Source organism: Mercenaria mercenaria, chromosome 14 (assembly GCF_021730395.1).
Source record: "Mercenaria mercenaria strain notata chromosome 14, MADL_Memer_1, whole genome shotgun sequence".
Classification (NCBI taxonomy): domain Eukaryota; kingdom Metazoa; phylum Mollusca; class Bivalvia; order Venerida; family Veneridae; genus Mercenaria; species Mercenaria mercenaria.
This window is the reverse complement of record NC_069374.1, coordinates 2,569,659-2,591,595: the sequence shown is the minus strand read 5'-3', so window position 1 is coordinate 2,591,595 and position 21,937 is coordinate 2,569,659. Positions and strand designations below refer to the sequence as shown.

Genomic DNA, 21,937 nt, shown 5'->3' with positions numbered 1-21,937 from the left:
AATTATTTAGATGGTAAAAATGTCAGTTTACTAGAAATGGTAGATTGGAATCAGGCTGGATAGACTGACATATTTTTCATAGGCTGGTTTAATGAAATGACAAGTTTTAATTGACTTTTAACACTGAAATCTTACATGGACTGGTTATATTGGAATTAACATGGGATGGTTGCCATGATACTTTGCACATTATATCATGCTGGTTGCAGTGACAATTTAAGTGGATTGATTACATTGGCCACTTAAATGGACTCAGGTTACACTGAAAATTTGCATGGGAGTTCACATTGACTGGCTACAAAATTAAAGTTTCAATAACAGTTTACACCAACTGATTCACGTGGACCTGCCAAACTGACCTGTGCAATAACAGTACAGTAAACCTCACTTATAAGGAACTCGGATATAAGGAACACTCGGTTATAAGGAACAGTTTTCAATTCCCCGATCTAATTCCTTCTTTATTCAATGTAAAAATCCTCGGTTATAGGGAACTCGGTTATAAGGAACACTCGGTTATAAGGAACACTTTTCCGGTCCCAAAGTATGAAATTCAGTGGAAAACCCCTCGGTTATAGCGAATGGACATAAAGAATAAAAAATATTGAAAATCGGAAATAAACTTGAGAATCGCTGATGAGTAATCTCGGCACTTTCCCGCGTTTTCATGCACTTGAATAAAAACAAATGATTTCATGTCTATGATCTTTAGTTTGTTAATTCAAGGCTAAAATGAAAAGAAAATATATAATATCGTCATTAACATTTCTCAAATACTACACAATAGCAGACTTGGGATTATAATATTGGTCATTATTAGTCTAGTTTTGTGACGATGGAAATATCCTAATAAATGTGCTAATTACGCGTGATTAACAATGGCAAACAGTTCAGTTTACCTAATTTCCAATCGTTAAAATTAAAGCAGGTACTAAAATAGACAATAGCAATATTATAGGTATAATTTGCACTTTAATCCGTATGTAAGACGCTGTTATCTTGTGTCTGCAAAATAGAAAATTGAACATTTATTTTATATTACTGTTGATGCCTTTTCACATAACATGCAGTAGAGCAAGGTAAGGGGCGTAAGTGCAACATATCTTATAGTCATAATGTAGCGCTCTCTGAAAAAGAAGATCGAAATAACTGACAAAAAAATAAACGAAAACTACGGTCATTCTATCCGACGTACATTTTGGCTTAGTTTAGGTTTAAAGGCCGTGTTTAAACACTTTTACGGTCACATACATGCATGCAGTTTACCTTACCATCTCTCCAGAAAAGGACCGGTACTAGACTCGCATTTTTCTCACATACAGATTTATGGTAGGACCGGAGTGTGAACACGTAGCCCTTTTCAAACGTCAGTCAAATAGTGTTCGACATACAAATTGTGTTCGTTATACAAACCTCGGTTACAAGGAACTTGTTCGCTATACGGATATAAGGAACCTCGGTTATAAAGAACAAATTTTAGAGGTCCCAAGCTGTTCCTTATAAGCGAGGTTTACTGTATACATTTACTGCTAACACTTTCAATGGTTCTTATTCTCTACTTACATGCATACTTTCCAACTGTCTCTGTACAAATTCTGTTCTTGCTGTCTGGTCCTCACCACTCACAGAAAATGACCCAATATACTGAAATGACAAAAGGGACACTATCAACTGAAATAAGAAATAAAGAAAAGAGAATACAGTGAAATGGGAAAAAAAATACTGAAAAGTTAAAATTAAAGGTGTAACTGCTGTCCACCAAGTTGTCAGTTTAGTTGATCCTAATTTGTTTTAGCTTGTGCCATAATGAAAGCTTGGCTAAAGTTCAAATTACGGGAAAAAACAGTACTGGTGTTGTATGAGAAGGTATAGTCATAGACTATGAATATAAAACAAAACAAAGTCAAATAAAGCCTACACAGTAGGCTGGTTATGAACTGAACTCTAGTATGTTTTTTTTCTCTATATTCTATTGTACACACCCACTATCAGGAAGTACAATTTTTCTGCAACAATGAAGCAATGTGTAGAGTAAAAAGGTTAATGATTTGCCAATGATTTTACTGTGATTTACAATAAGCCTGTTTTCAAGTTCTAGTCAATACTTTCAAACTCTTTCACCTGAAGTTCTGGGCCACCTGTCAGTTGCAAAATACTTGATGAAAGTTTCCTTGATTTCAGACATTTGTGAGTGACAGTACACTTAATTGATTAAAGACAGTGAATTTGATCTAAGATAAAACATGACAATACTCACTGTCCTATCATTTCAAAGGAAAACAAGACCATTTAATATACTGTTTAATCGTTCATATTTGTGGGGGACTAATTTCCATGCAGCTTGTGGTTGGCTCAATCCGTGAAATTAACTCTTGCAGAAAATCTACAAATTCATCTCCATTTTAGGATAAAAACATATGGCAGTCACTGTACTTGGTTTCAGATAAAACGTGATGACAGTGTACTTGATTTAAGATAAAACATGATGACAGTGTACTTGGTTTAAGAGAAACATGATGGCAGTGTACTCGGTTCAAGATAAAACAAGATGACAGTGTACTCGGTTTCAGATAAAACATGATGACAGTGTACTCGGTTTATGATAAAAACATGATGACAGTGTACTCGGTTTAAGATAAAAACATGATGACAGTGTACTCAGTTTAAGATAAAACATGATGACAGTGTACTCGGCTTAAGATAAAACATGATGACAGTGTACTTGGTTTAAGATAAAAAGTGATGACAGTGTACTCGGTTTAAGGTAAAAACATGATGACAGTGTACTCGGTTTAAGATAAAACGTGATGACAGTGTACTCGGTTTAAGGTAAAACATGATGACAGTGTACTTGGTTTAAGATAAAACAAGATGACAGTGTACTTGGTTTCAGATAAAACATGATGACAGTGTACTTGGTTTCAGATAAAACATGATGACAGTGTACTCGGTTTCAGATAAAACAAGATGACAGTGTACTCGGTTTAAGATAAAAGATGACAGTGTACTTGGTTTCAGATAAAACATGATGACAGTGTACTCAGTTTAAGATAAAACAAGATGACAGTGTACTTGGTTTAAGATAAAACAAGATGACAGTGTACTCGGTTTCAGATAACACAAGATAGCAGTGTACTTGGTTTAAGATAAAACAAGATGACAGTGTACCTGGTTTCAGATAAAACATGATGCCAGTGTACTTGGTTCCAGATAAAACAAGATGACAGTGTACTTGGTTTCAGATAAAACATGATGACAGTGTACTCGGTTTAAGATAAAACAAGATGACAATGTACTTGGTTTCAGATAAAACAAGATGACAGTGTACTTGATTTAAGATAAAACATGATGACAGTGTACTTGGTTTAAGAGAAACATGATGGCAGTGTACTCGGTTTAAGATAAAGCATGATGACAGTGTACTTGGTTTAAAATCGAACATGACTGCAGTGTACTCGGTTTAAGATAAAACATGATGACAGTGTACTTGGTTTAAAATAAAACATGATGGCAGTGTGTTTGGTTTAAAATTAAACATGACTGCAGTGTACTTTGTTTAAGATAAAACATGACTGCAGTGTACTTGGTTTAAGATAGAACATGACTGCAGTGTACTTGATTTAAGATAAAACATGATGGCAGTGTACTTGGTTTAAGATAAAACATGATGGCAATGAACTTGGTTTAAGATAAAACATGATGGCAGTGTGTTTGGTTTAAAATAAAACATGACTGCAGTGTACTTGGTTTGAAATAAAACATGACTGCAGTGTACTTGGTTTATGATAAACATGACTGCAGTGTACTTGGTTTAAGATCAAGCACGACTGCACTGTCCTTTATTTAAGATAAAATATGATGACAATGCACTTGGTTTAACATTTATTTATTTATTTGGGTTTTACGGTGCACCAACACAGTATAGGTTATATGGCGCCAAACAGGACTACAAATTTTGGTTTCACATCTCATTTACATCAAAATAAAAACATGAGGTATGGAATCAAAATTTGCACACCTGCTGGAATCACAGAGTTACAGCAAAACCAAGTGTTAAGACCCTATTAGTCGCCTCGTACGATCATCAGGGCTTCGGAAATTTGCCGGTTTCTCGGTTTTGAACCGATTTTTGACTTTTCAGACCGATTCGTGAAGTGAAAAAACGGAAAAAATCGGTCCCGTAAAAATGGAGGAAAGTATAAATTTCTGTCTGATATCTCAATACACGATCACCTGTCAAGTAGGAAATCGTTGGTCGCACCTTCAGATAATCAATAAACGTGTCAATCGGTTCGTAATTAGCACGTGACGCTATCAGTGTTCGCGCGGCACATCCTTTAATGTTTGCAGACAGCCGACTGCGGTGTATTAAACATTTTTGACTGGTTTCCTTACGTTTCTGACTGGATCCAAATCATTTCGACGGGGATCCACTTCTTTTATTTAGAATCCGACGGATGGTTTATTTCAAAAGGCTATGTTTGATCACGGTAACAAACAAATGGTCGCTGCATTTAATCAAAGAGCTATAATAATAATTGTACATTATAGGTCTTTGATTTAATGAGACATCACACGGAAAACCGATAAAAATTTTTATAATTACTTGATTTGAAAAATTTACATGATTCATTTGTTGGGGCTCCAGTTGAAACAAATGCAGAAAATCGTCTTTGCAACCCGACTGTACAAAAAAGAAAAAAATGGACGGGCAACCACAAATGATAAAGAAAACCGGAGTGGCACTGTTTATCAAATCGGTCTTTTAAAAAACGTTTCAAAATGAAATTTTGTTAACATCAGAAGAGAACATACAACTTTATAAAATGTAGTTGCTTACTGAAGTACAACGTAAGTGAAATGAAATATCCGTGGCCAACCCGCATGACGTTTTGGTACTATACATGCGGGAAATTCGATCTCAGCATTCAAATAACGTACATATTCGGTCCGCGGCAGAGTATTCTTTAAATACTGAGGCTGTTTAGCAGAGAAAATGTGTCGTGTAACTCACTTTGACACATTGTATTTTATAGAATTCCGTCAAAGAATGAGGAAACATCACGAAGTATCTGCCATGAGGAAACATCACAAAGTATCTGCCGTGTATACGGTATCGAAATCATGTGCGTTGGCTTTTAGACAAGTTACGCACACGGTGTCAATGCCTCGTATTATCTCGGAAAAACATCGAAATTTAAACAAAGTAACGATCACACATAACACTGAATAACTGTCTTCATTGTATGGTAACGCGCGGTGACTGGTAACTCAGTTTTAATGCATGACATGCTTATTTCTTTACCCTATCACGTTTTACAAAATATGTAATATTGGGAATGCGGTGGGTGGGGTAGCGCCGATGTCAGGATTTTTGTTTCGGACCGATTGAGTTATCAAAATTTCCGGAGCCCTGACGATCATGCAAGGGTAAGGCAGTGGTTCCAATTCTTTTCATACACAGATCGTCCCAGAACCACATGGTTTAACATAAAACATGGCAGTGTACTTGGTTTAAGATAAAACATGATGGCAATGAACTTGGTTTAAGATAAAACATGATGACAGTGCACTTGATTTAAGATAGAACATGACTGCAGTGTACTTGGTTTAAGATAAAACATGACTGCAATGTACTTGGTTTACAATAAAACATGATGGCACTTAATTTAATTCTTTATTTAGGGTGGTGATTTTCAGAATGGTCCTATACAATAATTTCAGTAGATCAGTATATTTTTCAAAGTTATCATAAATAACAGAGGTTATGACAGGTTATCTCATTTCTAAAGTAATTTCCAAGACGTTTGTTTTTCTGTAAGTACGAAGTTTCTTCCTAAAATTAATCAATAATCAGACGTAGAGAACAAATGACCTCAAACTGTGTCTGAGATTCAACTCCATCCTTTCCCTACCCCGCCCCCATCCCCGGACCTTCTGACTGGAATTCCTGACCTCTATGTACCGAGTTAAATAAGAAGGCTATAGCCTATCAGACCTAATACATGTATGACACTCATGCATTGTACTAAAGATGTTAAAACAACTGGTCAAAATAAAGAGAGAAAAAAAAAAAGAACAAAGCGGTGAATGATCTGAACAACAAAACATTATTTTTTCCCATGTCATATTTCATTGTTTAATTATATATCTGCTTCAGCAATTGACAGATAAGCCAGCTTGGCAATGTAACAATTCTGTTGTAGATAAAGATGTTCCTATAATACTTCCAGACAGTTTATACACTATAAACCAGAAGGAACACTTATAAATGTATGCAATTTGTGTCAATTTCTCTCAGACAGCATGTAACAACATCTTTAAAGGTGTACACTTAATAATTTATAGTTGCTGTCATGCTCCCATTTTGCCAGAGTTACATGATTAAATATTGAAGCGGTAGCTGCAAGATGCAAAGTAGAGAGTGTGGGTATTGGAGTGGGGGTTCCTCCCAGAGAGTGTGGGTATCAGAGTGGGTGTTCCTCCCAGAGAGTGTGGGTATCTGATAGTGGGGGTTCCTCCCATTTAGAACTTTACTTGCAAAAGGAAAATTTAGGACTTCAGGCCACTCCAGTAGGGGAAATCCAAATGCCCCTAGCCCTTAATGAAACCCCTGTTTTTTGTTAGTTTGTTACATGGATTTAGTACATCAGTTATGCAACCATCAAGTACACCCATAGAAGTGCCCCTGAATTCTGGAAAAAGTTCTAGACAAAGACCTTAAACCTTAATAAATAACCAGGGATCTAAATTGTGACCTCATAATGGGGGTTAAAGATCTCTGCTCTCCCAATCCAGTGCTAAATGGACCAACAGTCTCAGAGCACTAAAATTTAAAAAAATTTAATATGCCATTATTTACTGATGCCTAAAACAATATTCGGTGCCAAGGGTCATAAATAAAACATTTTTATAACCATATCTGCTTCCCTATGATCATACATCAATGTAAAAACAAATAAGCCCAAAGCTCCATGCATTAAAACATTCAGAAACAAAGGCCAACTACTGACTGATCTCTAAGGTATACACCTTTAAGTGTGCCAGGTGGGAAACTCTGGGTTGACTCACCACAGGTGAGAACACTTCATTCCCACATCTCTTTGACTACAGTACTTAATGCCTAATTGATTGGTACTGAAAGCTGAATGCTGCTATGTGAGAACAGTGAGCATAAACACTAAATTAAGTACTTATATTTCTCTATTGTCTTCATTTTCATTTACGAACTTCTGCTGACATTGTATTATACTATACATGAGTATATCCCAATCACTGACAATGAAAATGAAGCTGAAGATCTTGGATCAACAGACAACTTCCCCATATTTATATCTTTCAGTACAAGTAAAGATCTGTTCCTAGATCCACAAGCAACTGACAACTTCCTCATATTTACATCTTTCAGTACAAGTAAAGATCTGTTCCTAGATCCACAAGCAACTGACAACTTCCTCATATTTACATCTTTCAGTACAAGTAAAGATCTGTTCCTAGATCCACAAGCAACTGACAACTTCCTCATATTTACATCTTTCAGTACAAGTAAAGATCTGTTCCTAGATCCACAAGCAACTGACAACTTCCCCACATCTACAACTTTTACTACTAGTACAGAACTAATCCTGGATCCACAAGCAACTGCCAACATTCTAACATGTACATCTTTCAGTACTAGTTCTGACTTGTTCCCAGATTGACATGCAATTGACAACTTTCAGAACCAGTTCTAACTTGTTTCTCAGGATACAAATCCTGCTGAAAACTTCCCCACATAAACATCTATCAGCACTTGTACTGATTTGTTCCAGGATCCACAAGTAACTGACAACTTCCCCACATGTACGTCTATCAGCACTTGTATTGATTTGTTCCAGGACCCACAAGTAACTGACAACTTCCCCTCATGTACGTCTATCAGCACTTGTACTGATTTGTTCCAGGATCCACAAGTAACTGACAACTTCCCCACATGTAAAGCGCCTTTGAACGTGAAATTGATCATGAAAAGGGCGCTATATGAATCTGGTATAATAATAATAATAATAATAATAATAATGTACGTCTATCAGCACTTATACTGATTTGTTCCCGGATCCACAAGTAACTGACAACTTCCCCTCGTGTACGTCTATCAGCACTTGTACTGATTTGTTCCCGGATCCACAAGAAACTGAAAACTTCCCCTCATGTACGTCTATCAGCATGTGTACTGATTTGTTCCCGGATCCACAAGTAACTGAAAACTTCCCCTCATGTATGTCTATCAGCACTTGTATTGATTTGTTCCAGGATCCACAAGTAACTGACACCTTCCCCACATGTACGTCTATCAGCACTTGTATTGATTTGTTCCGGGATCCACAAGTAACTGACAACTTCCCCTCATGTACGTCTATCAGCATTTGTACTGATTTGTTCCCAAATCCACAAGTAACTGACAACTTCCCCTCATGTATGTCTATTAGCACTTGTACTGATTTGTTCACGGATCCATAAGTAACTGACAACTTCCCCTCATGTACGTCTATCAGCACTTGTATTGATCTGTTCCCGGATCCACAAGTAACTGACAACTTCCCCTCATGTATGTCTATCAGCACTTGTACTGATTTGTTCCCGGATCCACAAGTAACTGACAACTTCCCCACATATACTAAAGCAGCATGAGAAATATTGTGATTTCTGGAAAATCATTATGCATGGTAGACTCTAAGGGTCTGAACTCACTTTCTTGCCTTCTTGTTAATTTTGGCTGAGCGAGCAAAGCGTTCTTCACCAATCAATGTCCTTTATGTTTGACACTGTGGTTGCAATCTCCTGCCAAACAAGTGAGAATCCTCAATACAATCAATCTGATCAATTACCACAAACAAAGAAGTTAATTGGCAATCAAACAAGGCAGTCAGATGTCAATCAAACATAATTAGTGGACAATCGGTTGGTAATCTGCCATAATGAGGTATATAAGAGATAGGCATCAGGGACAAGGTCCAGATAGTAAGCCTCTTAGCTTATTGAGAAAGTGGTCAATATAACACATCTCTTATGAAAATAATAACCTTTGTCAAAAGTAATATCTGTAAAATCATTAAGTGGAATAGACCTACTTTTTACAGAATGACTTTAGACAACTTTTTTCTTTTAAGATCTCTTCTTCTTGTTCAAACTTTCTATTATAAAACTGACTCCTCTTCCTCTTGAAAAGCTGCAAAAAAACTATTGCTTAAAGAACAAAAAATAAAATGGTAGTCCGCTTTTACAGAGGACAAGACACAATGGCAAAAAAAGTCTTAAATTACAAATAGAAATTGCATAAATATAATACTTCTATTTGGCACAACACAGTTTTCTGAGACAGAGTTTGAAATAAATTTGAATTATGATGTTTATTATTGTAACACTGTATCCATCAGTAAAACTTTCACTCAAGATCAAACCTTATCTACATAAGCATACAATAATAGGTCTGAAAAATATGGACATATCAGAAACAAACAGACAAAATCTGAAAATTCTGCATAAAAATTCCATCGACAAAGCATCTACAAGAGATTGAGACAATTTTGTAAAGAAAACAAAGGAAACTGTCCCAACTTAATGACATGATCCTCTTAACACTGAGGATGGGCAAAAGTGATTTAGCAACAAATTACAGGAGGACAGAAGGGACTGACCTCAAACAATAAAATGATATAGTTTCAGTTTATTGGCAAATCGGCAAATACATTTGCCTTTGGCCATCTAACAAATAGCAAAGTGAATATGGCCAAGACATATATAACATATATAACACAATCATAAATCATAAATGCGACAACTCAAAATATATACAAATGCATATTAAGAAACAGTCAAATCTCTTAGGGTATCAGAACGCTTAACAAAAGCTTCTTTCAGATATTTAGAAACTCTCAACAAAAGACCTTTCTTATGTGTAGACATTAAATTAACAAACTTTTGCATATTTGGCCAGGGCACTGGCCCAAGATACATACGACGCAAGTTGGAATACAATGTACAGCACATGAGAAAATGATACTCTGATTCGATATTATTTTGATTGCAACATTTACATAATCGATTTTCTCTACTGATATTATTATATCTACCAGATTCAATTTCAAGTGTATGAGAACTTAACCTAAAGCATGTAAATTGTTTACGTAATGTATCATTTTTTAAAACATCTAGATAAGTTTCATAACAAAATTCAGTTTTGTATTTCACATAATAGTCAAGTTTTGGCTTACTACTTACAGATACATGCCAGTTTTGTATGTACTGATCTCGTAGACGTCTTTTTAGACTATTAAAGTAATTAATATTTTCATCAAAATCAGTTAAAAGGTATGAATATCCTAAATTTTCTAACAAAGAGTTCATACAATATCCCCAACTTTTTCTATCCGTGTTGTTACATTGTTCAGTGTACATAGTGTTAATAGTTGTACCAGCATTCTTTTTTACTTTTAACCAGAATTTAATTGCTCTTTCCTTAGCTAAAACCGACAATGGAAATCTGCCAAGTTCACCGTAAACTGCTTCGTTTGGTGTTTGTTTTCGTACTCCTAATATTTGCTTACAGAATCTAATATGTAATTTATCTACTTCCTTATAATTGTATGCCCCCCAAACTTCTGCTCCGTATAATATAATTGGTACAACCATACAGTCAAATAGGTACAATTTTGTTTTAATATCTAAAGGAACTCTATCGAACAACGCCAAAAGATTATGATACGCTTTTAAAGCTTGGTCTGACAATGCTGTTACGGTACTAGCCATGTTACCAGTATATGTAAATTTTACTCCCAAATATGTAAAGCTATCAACTTGTTCAATTTTTTCACCGTTTATACATATATCAATATTGTTTACCTGCTTTCGTTTCTCGAATACACAAAGTTTAGTCTTACTGATATTTATTTTAAGTCCCCATTTAACAGAATATTGATACAAATTATCTAACTGTTCTTGTAAACTAGAAGGATCAGTAGTAAATAGAACAATATCGTCAGCATAAAGGATTACATACATAGAAAGTAGCCGGAGGTCATTCTCATTTAATGTGTCAAAATTAATATGTTTTACAATATCATTGATGAAAAGGATAAATAACAAGGGAGATAACGGTTCTCCCTGTTTTACACCAAGAGTTACGTCAAAAAATTGTGACATAGACATATCTGCACCTATTTTTACACAAGATTTAACATTACTATAAACCGCTTTAATCATAGTTATCATTTTACAGCTAATTCCCGATCTTACTAATTTCACCCATAATGCGTCTCTAATCACAGTATCAAAAGCTTTTTCGTAGTCAATAAATATACACCATAATTTAGACTTATTAGCTAATACTTTTTGAATAGTAGAATGTAGTAAGAAGATGGCATCAGATGTAGAACAACCATCCCGGAAACCAAACTGAGCGTCGCTAAATACATTTTCTGATTCACACCATTTATTTACCCTATTTCTTAACAGTAATGAAAATATTTTCGACATAACATTAACTAGAGTAATTCCTCTATAATTAGCAGGATTATGCGTATCTCCTTTTTTGTAAATGGGAACAATGGCACCTTTAGTCCATGCCTCCGGATATATACCTGTATCGTATATTTTATTAAAAATTGTACATAAGTAAGGACTTATAAATTGCTTTGCATCAATAAAAAAATCTGCCACATTGTTATCTAAATCACAGCTTTTGTGTTTCTTTAAAGAAGAAATAGTTTTACAAATTTCATCAACTGTAAAAGGCAGATCCAACTGGTCGATATATAGTGTTTCATCCCGAGACTCAGTGAACGTATCTGCAACAAACTGATTATCTGCAGATGTAGACATGTTAGCAAAATGATTCTTAAAATCTTCAATGTCGACATCAGTATTTACATTCTTTCTTTTACTTTTGAATTTTTTAATATAACTCCAAAATTTTCTTGGCGAATGTCGACCCATATTAGATAATTTACATTTTTCTTTATCAAAATAAGCACTTCTAGCTTTACGCTTTGTTTTGGCAAAAACATTCCGGCTAGATAAAAAGGACAGTTTATTATTTTCAGATGGATTTAATTTGAAATTAGTCCAAGTGATATGTAAATGTATAGTGACAAGAGAATGAAGCCCCTTAGGGTTTCCATAATAAGATTACACTTATCTACAAATCTTAGATGTTGATCACAAGTTTTTCCTTTGTTGTTACAATGTTGTTGACTTTTCCAACACTCTTAAGGGTCCCCTCAGGCCAACAGATTGGATTTCTCATAATTAGATCAAATATGTTGCTTTTATAGTCAATTCATTCCATATCATCAAAGAAAAGAAAATGTTCTGTATCACTTAACATAACAAATAGTATTTCTGATGTTCTACAAAAAAAATTAAACCTTCTTCAGTCAGAAACCAAACAAGTCATAGTTTAATCAATGAATATTAAGTCACACATAAATGTATCTAACAATCTTGTATCTTTTTTAATATCTTTGTTTATGATTATAAAAAACTGTAATTTAAACACTTTTAAAATACTGTAAAACCATTAATTTTAATTTCAAAGGCATTACATTTCAATGGTTTTGTTAAAGGAGAATTACTTTATGAGGACATACATTCAATTTATATCTTAATTTTAAAGATACAACCAATAAAAGTTTTGTCTATTCCTCAGGATTAATATTTCGAGTATTGATGCAATTGCAAAATCCAGGAGATAGTCCCCATTGAATATCAATGATTTCACAGTATAACAGACAAAATTTGCACCTGAAACGGTATTTAACATAAATTTACTCTACTAAATTTTTAAACATTCAATTCCGGCAGTGGGTACCACTTGTTATTCAAAGGAGTGTTCACTGAAGATATCCTCAGTCAGTGAATAGCAAACTGATAGGCTGATGTTGGTGACAGCACTAGTCATAAAGGCAGAATCACTTACCGCCAGCTGAGTTGAGGCTAAAGGTTAAATTTATGTTTTAATTTTTTCATATTCATAATTTCTTTGTGTTCCTTCATCTCTCAGATATGGATTTAAGTTAACATCATATTTTGACAAGATTTCAGTTCAGTTTTAACGGGCTTGCTGCACTCTGTACCAGTATATTAACTGACCTGTTGTCTGCAAATACAAATGTAACATTTACCCCTACAACAACCAGGGCGGGGATCAGGGCGGGGTTAAAATGGCTCCAGATAATTATTGTTCTCATCTGCCTTAAAGCCGTGGGAATCAAACCTGAAACATCTTGTTAAACAGTCTTTTGCTCTGCCTGTTGTATGACCTAACAGGGCATGCAGGCTTTCTTTCCCTTAAATCTATAAAATTTCCTGCAGTTGGTGTTTAAGTGGACTAGTAATATAAAGAGAACAACACCGCATACCGTCTAATTTAATATGCCTTCTTTAACTTATAATAATAATCTACTATGACATGATGTTCTGTAAAAACGTTGTAACATTAATGGATGACACCGTGTCAGCAACACCTTGTGGCACGAAATTCACATACAAACTTTGTTAAATAATTTCAATGTCTGTCATTTAGCTGAAGGCTATGAACAAAATTACAGTAACATCTCAATACAGACAAAACAAACATTCACACTTTTTAACAGGGAAAATGAGCCGCACCATGAGAAAACCAACATAGTGCATTTGCGACCAGCATGGATCCAGACCAGCCTGCGCATCGGTGCAGTCTGGTCAGGATCCATGCTGTTCGCTTTCAAAGCCTACTGTAATAAGAGAAAACGTTAGCCAACAGCATGGATCCTGCGGAAGCGCAGACTGGTCTGGATCCATGCTGGTCGTAAATGCACCATGTTGGTTTTCTCATGGTGCGTCTCAAATCAGGATTTGAAACAAAAAACCTAATTAGTGTTCTAAATAATTTGTAAACAGATGAACTGACAGTTATTTGACAGGATATGATTAATAAAAAAAAAAATCTGCCTACAAACCACAATACTGGAAGTCAGTAATTTTCATCATCTATTATAATCAGTAATTCAAGTAAGAAACCAATTAAGGAAACAATTAATTACTTAGTTAAATTTTTACATCTTCAGACAATTTTCTGTCAAGGATGTTATTGAAGTTTCCAAGGGTTTGCCTCAAGAGAAAATTGAGGAAATACTTCTGTCATCAGTAGGTGTAACAAAGATCAATTATTGAGTTTTGAGTGATACATTACTTAAAAAAAAATCATTTGTGAAGCAAAGATAATTCTCAATTAATAACAGTAACATACCCAAGGGTACTTAGAAAGTAGAGTTCGGACAGTCACTGGGACGTAATGGACAAGAAGAAGTTGGATTCTAGTTGCAAAATGAAACATACAGCAAATGTATCAACTTGTGTCATGTTAACATTCTGACAATTACCTGGAGGTAGGTTTCTTAACCTTTAGCCAGCTAATTTCCTAAAACGGACTGGTCCATCGTTCAGTTTGTGCAGTACCATTTATTATTTGAAGGGGTGTTCACTGAAAATTTACTGACTAAATAGCGTACAGTGCTGCACTGGTCGCAATGGCAGAATAACTCGCCGCCAGCAGGCTAAAGGTTAAAGCAAACAAAGAAATAACTACATTAACCTTTAGTCTGCTGGCGGCACATGATTCTGGCATTTTCAACCAGTGCAGTCCAAAATGTTCTGTGCAGTCTGATCATAGTCTGCACTGTTCGCTATTCAGTCTGTAAATTTTCAGCCCCTTCAAATGACAAAATTTGGTACTGCCCAAACTGAATTTCCAGAAATTTAGCAGGGTAAAGGTTAATTTGCACATGTACATCATGTTGATTCATAGTAGTTACCTCAGCAAAAACACTATTGTCTTCATGACTGTAAAGTCAGTCAATTCTGTTGTGGTTTACGCCAATAATGATAATACAGCCAGATATTCAAAAGGGAGCAGTCTATAAACTGGGAGCTATCTATAAATGAAAGATATCTGACAAGGAAATACATTAGTATATAAAAAAAACTTATTATCAGACTAGTAGCTAGTCTAGCTGTATCACTGAGACACAAATATGATAACATTTTGTTACAAATACCTTTAGGTATAAACTACCACTAGTTTTCACAGATGACCTATTCACCATGTTATGAATCAAAAAAATATTTGAAGGAAATGAATGTTTCACACTTAGTTAACCCTCAAGCTCACATCTGACAACCTACACTTTATTATAAAGATGTTAACAATTTCAGAAAGTTTAAAGAAAATTCCTGTCTTCTAACTTGGCTTCACTTTTCGTTATATTTTCAAATTCAATCACTATTGTAACTGATCTTTGTTTATTTATCTCTCCTGCATCTTATGGAAGCTTTATGCAAAGAGCACAGATGGAAATTAACAAACCTGCTACCCATTTCTTCAGAGTTTTTTTTTTTGACTAACAAAAATAAAAAATTTACAATAAAAGTTTTAAAAAATTTCAAATTTCATTTTATTTGCTCAGTACTTCTCAGTACTTCTGACACTACAGCACATTACAATCAAATTTGTACTTTAAGAATTAATGCATGGCATTATCTTGACAATTTTCCCCAAATATTATTCGCCATGTTAGCTCTATCTTACATCAAATATATATGTATGGCATATACAATAACAAAATCTACATATCACTTAAAACCTTTGTTTCTAGCTCTGTTGCATAAAGCAAGAGTCTGCAAAACTAGGACTGCCCAGTGCATACTGGCTTAACATGGCTTTTTGCAGCTGTATATTTTATTTAACCTCACTCAAGATATAGAATTCTTTCATGTGACGAAGCCATTCAGCTGGCTTACAAAAGGTTGATGGTTCTATTTCAGTGCCTTGCCCATACCTGAAGTAATGTGGGTAGGAGCAGATCTGGTCTTCCTAAATAATTGTGTAGGTGTGATGTTAAACCAAAACGTATAAAAGCTCTTAAAATAAGAAACTGGTTCTATAAGATGTATTAATTAAATGATTCAAGTATTTTCACCACTGACCTGAAAAAATAGCATACATCATAAATGTGGCTGTGCATATTAAATGGTCCATTTAAAATGAATTGGTTTGGGACATGTAAAATTTCAGCGGGACTATAACCACTTACAGTGACACAGATACCCATATTATAATAATTATAAGTAAAGTCTCCTGGATAATTACCTAAAAATATTTCTAAATTACATTTTTTTTTTTTGAAATGGCTGATAAATTAGATAATTAAGTTTGAAAGTTTTGTGAAAATTTATATTGGACTTTAAAACAATTAACAAATCTCTACTTGAAATATACTTGCACACTTTTTTTTTAAAGTGTAAATTAGCAATGACTGAATGATCTTTGGAATTTATGTAAGTTAAATAAATATACAGTATACTCTGTCATATAAAATTAGACCATATACATTTACATACTGTACTTTTTTCTCTCTTAATATTTAATGTTGCATAAAATCAAATGACAACATGAGGTAAAAAGCTCCTGTGCCACTAACTGAGTATCCCAATAAATATCTGGGCTTATTTTACCTCATGAATGACTAGCAAGAGTGACAACAATTCAATATTTCATGTCAAAATTGGTATGATACCACTCATGGAATCATACCCAGACTTCCCTTAGTGAACATGCTTAAATCAGGTACTCTGCCACTGAACTTTTGAGGTTGTGTTCAAGGCTTTTTGTTGTACAATAGATTCAGAATTTGACATATATGCTACAAATATGAATTTTCAGTTGCTGGATTTGAAACTAATAAATGAAAATAGTACCTGCTGTTTTTTACAATGAATCTGTTATAACAACCACTAATGATATGGGAAGAGTCCCTGCTCATTTTAACTCCCATATTCCTTAGATCATGAATCAGTGTTCACATATTTGATGTAAGAGCTCTGTATTCACTTTTAAGACACTGATAATAAATTGTAACCTTTTAAAATGTGTTAAATTTTTTAAGAAAACTTATTTCATAATTGACATCTTTGCTCAGTTCACTGTTTGTATAAAACGTATTAAAGATACTGATTGTCCATGTTGACAGAGGAGCAGAATGAAGCTGATATCCAAGTGTCTTTGAACAGTGCATGTATGCTGCAATATCTATGTACAGTATGAAAAACTATATATATACATGTGAATTGCTGGCTGTCTCAGACGTCACTTGAACTAGAAATATCAGGTCTGACAGCAAAGTTTATCTTTTTCAATTTTCTCTTACTTATACTTTATTTTACCTTAACAAGTATCAGCTTTTATTTTATACTTTAACTATCTCTCTAAAAAAAGTTCCCAGTAGCATTTTAATAGGGAATCATCCCTCTCTGGTAACATGGGATATATACCAAATGAGGTATACTGTAGAAAAAAAAAATGTGTCCTTCTGGCACATGCACAGAGTAGTCGAACTAATCAGACATATACAGTTTGTTTTATATTGTGACGGTCAAACTGCAAGTCAGAAATTAAAAAGCAGCCACACAGCGACAGTAAGCTTGTCTAATGCACAGAGCGTCAGTCAGAGACAGTAAGCTTGTCTAATGCACAGAGCGTCTGACTTCGGACTCTTTGGAAGGATAAGCTTCCACATAACTTCAAACAGCAACGTCTTGCACATCACTCATCAGTACAAATATGGGCAGAATTGTTTTTTTTTATTCAAAAATCTACCTTTAAATTGATACAAACATATATTTCTGGGCAAGCTGATGGACTGTAACGATACCCGATTGAGGCAGTGCCTTATTCCATATTACTTTCCTTTGGACACCCTATAATCATGAATGGTTCATGTTCACATTCTTGTTCATAACTCTTGAAAGATGTGTGACAGTAACAGATACATAAACAGGTAGATAAATAAAGTATTTTTCATAAAACGTGTTTATAAATATTATACCTCTGCCTGCCGTGTTGCAGTTGCCCCATCTTCTGTGCCAACATTCACACTTTTTAACCGAAAACAAGCACCATCCGGTAACTCCTCCGGAGCAAATTCGTCTCTCATCTCAATACTCTCACTTTTCGACGATTCGCGTTCTGCATGTTTAGCTTCCTTTTCTTGAAATTCCTTTTGATCTAACTGATCGATAGCTTTCTTTGCTCGACCTAAATACATTATGACTCTTGCTTTATTTTTCTAGCACTTAAAATCGCAAGAAATGTCAAAGGCACTCAGCATCTTTTCTTTGTTTTGCACCAATATACAAACCAGCATCACTTCCGGGTGAAAGGCCGTCCTCATTTCCGAATGAGGTCACTGAACCTAATAGTAGGCGGGGCTTACAGAGCGTGTCACTGAAGTGTGAAATGAAGTTGAAATAGTACGTAGCTTCTTTTTTGTCGGATATATAGAGGATATTTGTTTATTTTGAGTGAATAGGGAATATATCTCACTCATAGTCACCCGATTTTTTTGGCTACGCTCCTGCAACGCAGAGCGCGCGCGCCGACATATCTTACCATGTAATGCACTGTAATTCAACCTACTAAAAAAGGTGAAAAGTCCACAAATCTCCCGTTTAAGAAATGACAAATTTTCTCCTGTTACTTAAAAGATTTCTTAAGAATATCAGAACGTCAAAAACATTGTCGGAGTTGTAGATCTATTCAATATGTCTTCCGTATTGTTTCGTTCAGATGTTTCAGGGGCGGATGAATTTTCAAATCCGCAAAATATGAATTTAATTTTTTGCTTCAGAAGACATTTTTACGAAAAAAAGAGATGAAGACATACGTTTTTTTCTAGGCAGTTTGTATGAGTTTCATGATAAATAGAATAACAGGCTACCGTCTTTTGATATCAATTCATCAGGTTCCCTCACCCCTTCCAGCTCATATCAGCCTCGACCTGATAACATTTATATCAAAAGACAGTAGCTAGCCTGTTATTCTCTATCTAACACAAAATTTGAAGTCCAATGGAACTTTAAATGTCAAGTGGTTTCAGAACTGAAAAGTGTGCAGAAGTAAAACAGATAAAGGGCTTCGATAGTCACTCATTGTCATTGCACTTATAATGCCTAGTGGTAGAGCGCCCGCTTCGAATGCGGGAGGTCGTGGGTTCGATCCCCGGCCGCGTCATACCAAAGACGTAAAAAATAGTACTAGTAGCTTCCTCACTTGGCGCTCAGCATTAAGAGGATGGTGCTAGGACTGGTCAGCCCGGTGTCAGTATAATGTGACTGGGTGGGGTATCATGCCACGTGTCTACGGCGTGATATTCCAGTGAGGCAACACTATAAATTTGGGCATTGTGCTCACTGCTACAAGTAGACACCGTCGTTTATATGTCTGAAAAAATGTTGAAAAAGACGTTAAACCCGAACACACACGCGCGCGCGTTTTTATCCCTGTGTTATTATCATTTTTGTCATTATAATTATTATTTTAAGAATAGTTCTGCTGTTGTTCTACAAATTATATTATATTTTATACAGATTATTCCAACGGATATTTCTTTATTATCGAATGGTGAAGGTGAAAGTAAATTTTATTTACGATTTGAGAAACAATAAACAGAAACTCTGTACAATTAGACATCGCTTCCTGCAAATTGCTGGCAACCATTTACATCTTGGTCAACTGAGGCAGCCGTGGCAAAGGACACACCGCGGTGGGAGTAGCCAAGAATCGAATCCGGGACCTTCACCTCCGTAGGAAAGCGTCTTATGGACGTCTCCATCAATGCGTCTGACCTTTGTGTAAAATTGCAGGTTATAGGGAGATAACTTCGAAGGAATCTTGGCATATTCTTTTTTTTTTTTTTTTTTTGTTACCTCGCTTAGTGCATTTTATATTCTATAGAAAGGGATGTAACTAAGCGATATATCTCAGCGGTGTCTCTTGGAGGTAATCCCTCTTTGTATAGACGACATATGCTGTTTTCTCCTATTCTCATTACAGATCAACCATTTCTTTGTAATTTTGCAGCAAAATTAAATTGGCTCTCAGATGGAGCCCTAAGATGTTACAGAAATTATCCCATGTACTTATTTTGTTACAGCATTTGATACCATCCTCAACCTCAGAAATGGACCAAGAGGTTCTCGTATTCTCGTGGATTTAAGCACAAGCAACTTGTACAATTTAAAACATCTAAATTACCATGGTGCAATAAAAGGACTAATAGCATTTGAAAACTTGAAGGCAAAAAAAAAAAATAAAAACCAAAAACACACACACACACACACACACACACGAGAATATGAGAAAAGGGGATAAATCTTCATTATCATAACGTACATTGTCTTTTGTCAGTGCTCAATAGAATAAAAAAAAGTGAGCAATAAGATTATTTTCGGTCAAATAAACAGTGTAAAAGTAATTGTGGTGTATAACCCAACTCTGTACCAAAATGTAAATTATGGACATGCCATGTAATAACAAAATATTTTTTTTAGGAAAATGCGTTACAGAACAACAACAACCAATGCGTAATTCTTCAGTTCTAACAAAATGACCACGTACCACGCTGGAAGTCAGAAACAGGTATATTTGCACTAGCACATTAAAAAAAAAATACAGTCTAACCAAATCTATTCCAGTCTGCTATGATTTTGCTTGGTTGCGTAAGAATCTTTTCATGCCCGCATCACAACATTTAAAAACTGCTGCGGTGAGTGTAAATTAAGTCGAGTGGACACAAGTGGTTACACTGCCAGACTACAAAACAAGGATCGTGAGTTCGAGTCCCGTTCCTCCATTGGGATTTGAAACCCGTGTATAGGTGCTTTACACCTGGCACGCTAAAGAACCAGGGACGCTTTTATAATTGGAGTGTCTTCTGTATCTTGCACTATGCACCCACTAATTCTGGAGGAGTCTCTTGTATCGGTTATACATGTAGAGACTATAAATAAGATTGCATACAAACAAACAGTACATAATGAATATACAAGAGCTGTCCTGTACTTGGGCGAACATGGACTCCGTTTAATGTTATCTCATAACAGAATTTCGGGTAAAATTTTTTTATAGCATTTTTATCTCATATCTTCTTACTTTATTGTTTTCAAAGGTACTTCTCAACAAATATCTTGTTATTACAGTATTTATCATTTCGCAGTCAAAAACATAACTGTAGTGATTTGTGCATATTATTATGGTCATCTAATTTGCTTATTCCTGTTTCTTTCAAATGATACCAAAGAAAACAACAGCAACAAAAACAACAACATAGGGACCCCAGGCATCGAAATTTATCTATTTGTGGATCGAATACCATAAAAGTTCATAATTAGTACATTATATAGGATTAAACTCAAGAACTTTTGTGAAACATGTCCCTGGACGTCTATTAACTGGGCCTAAGTTGTCTAGAAATATGCCTCTGAACGACTAGAAATAGACCCATGGACGACTAGAAACAGTCCCAATTACGACTAGAAATAGGCCTCTGAACGCTAGAAACAGTCCCAATTACGAATAGAAATAGGCCACTGGTCGACTAGAAACAGTCCCTTGGACGGCCAGAAACAGGCCCCGGGACGACTAGAGAAAGGCCCCGGTACGGCTAAAAAGATCCAGGGAATACTAGGAACAGGGCCGGGCGATTAGAAACAGGTAGCTAGGTTTATTACAAACAAACCACATGACGACTAGGGCAGGTCCCGGGACGAGTAGCAACCGGCCGAAGAATGACTAGAAACAGGCCCCTAGACGACTATCATCCACCACTACTTTGGTAGAGATGAGTGTCAAAATAAGACATTGATTACAGACTATATACATTTTATGTCGCCATGTTATATAAAAGATCCTGGCCCTTCAGAATGTTTGCTTTGCTAACGTGAAGGTTTTTTCCCCCATTTATTTGAATGATTTATCGAACTTCGATGCGTCTTACTTTAAATATAATACAAATGCATTTGTCAAATTCTTTGATATAACACAGTGGCCTTTTCGGTAGATGCCTATATTAAGAGCATGAATACA

The 21,937-nt window shown here is 35.3% G+C and overlaps 1 protein-coding gene across 2 annotated transcripts in view; it reads right to left on the bottom strand.

Annotated features, from left to right (window-relative positions):
• LOC123526152 (tensin-1-like) overlaps nucleotides 1-18,231 on the bottom strand; it is an 84,203-nt gene extending 65,972 nt beyond the window's left edge. For both annotated transcript variants that reach the window (XM_045305179.2, XM_045305180.2), the window contains exons 1-2: nucleotides 17,901-18,231; nucleotides 1,564-1,644 (exon numbers count right to left, since the gene is read on the bottom strand). In XM_045305179.2, the coding sequence (XP_045161114.2) occupies nucleotides 1,564-1,644; nucleotides 17,901-18,119 (300 nt within the window). In that variant the 5' untranslated portion in view covers nucleotides 18,120-18,231. The remainder of the gene's footprint in view (nucleotides 1-1,563; nucleotides 1,645-17,900) is intronic.
• Between the last annotated feature and the right edge of the window lie 3,706 nt (nucleotides 18,232-21,937).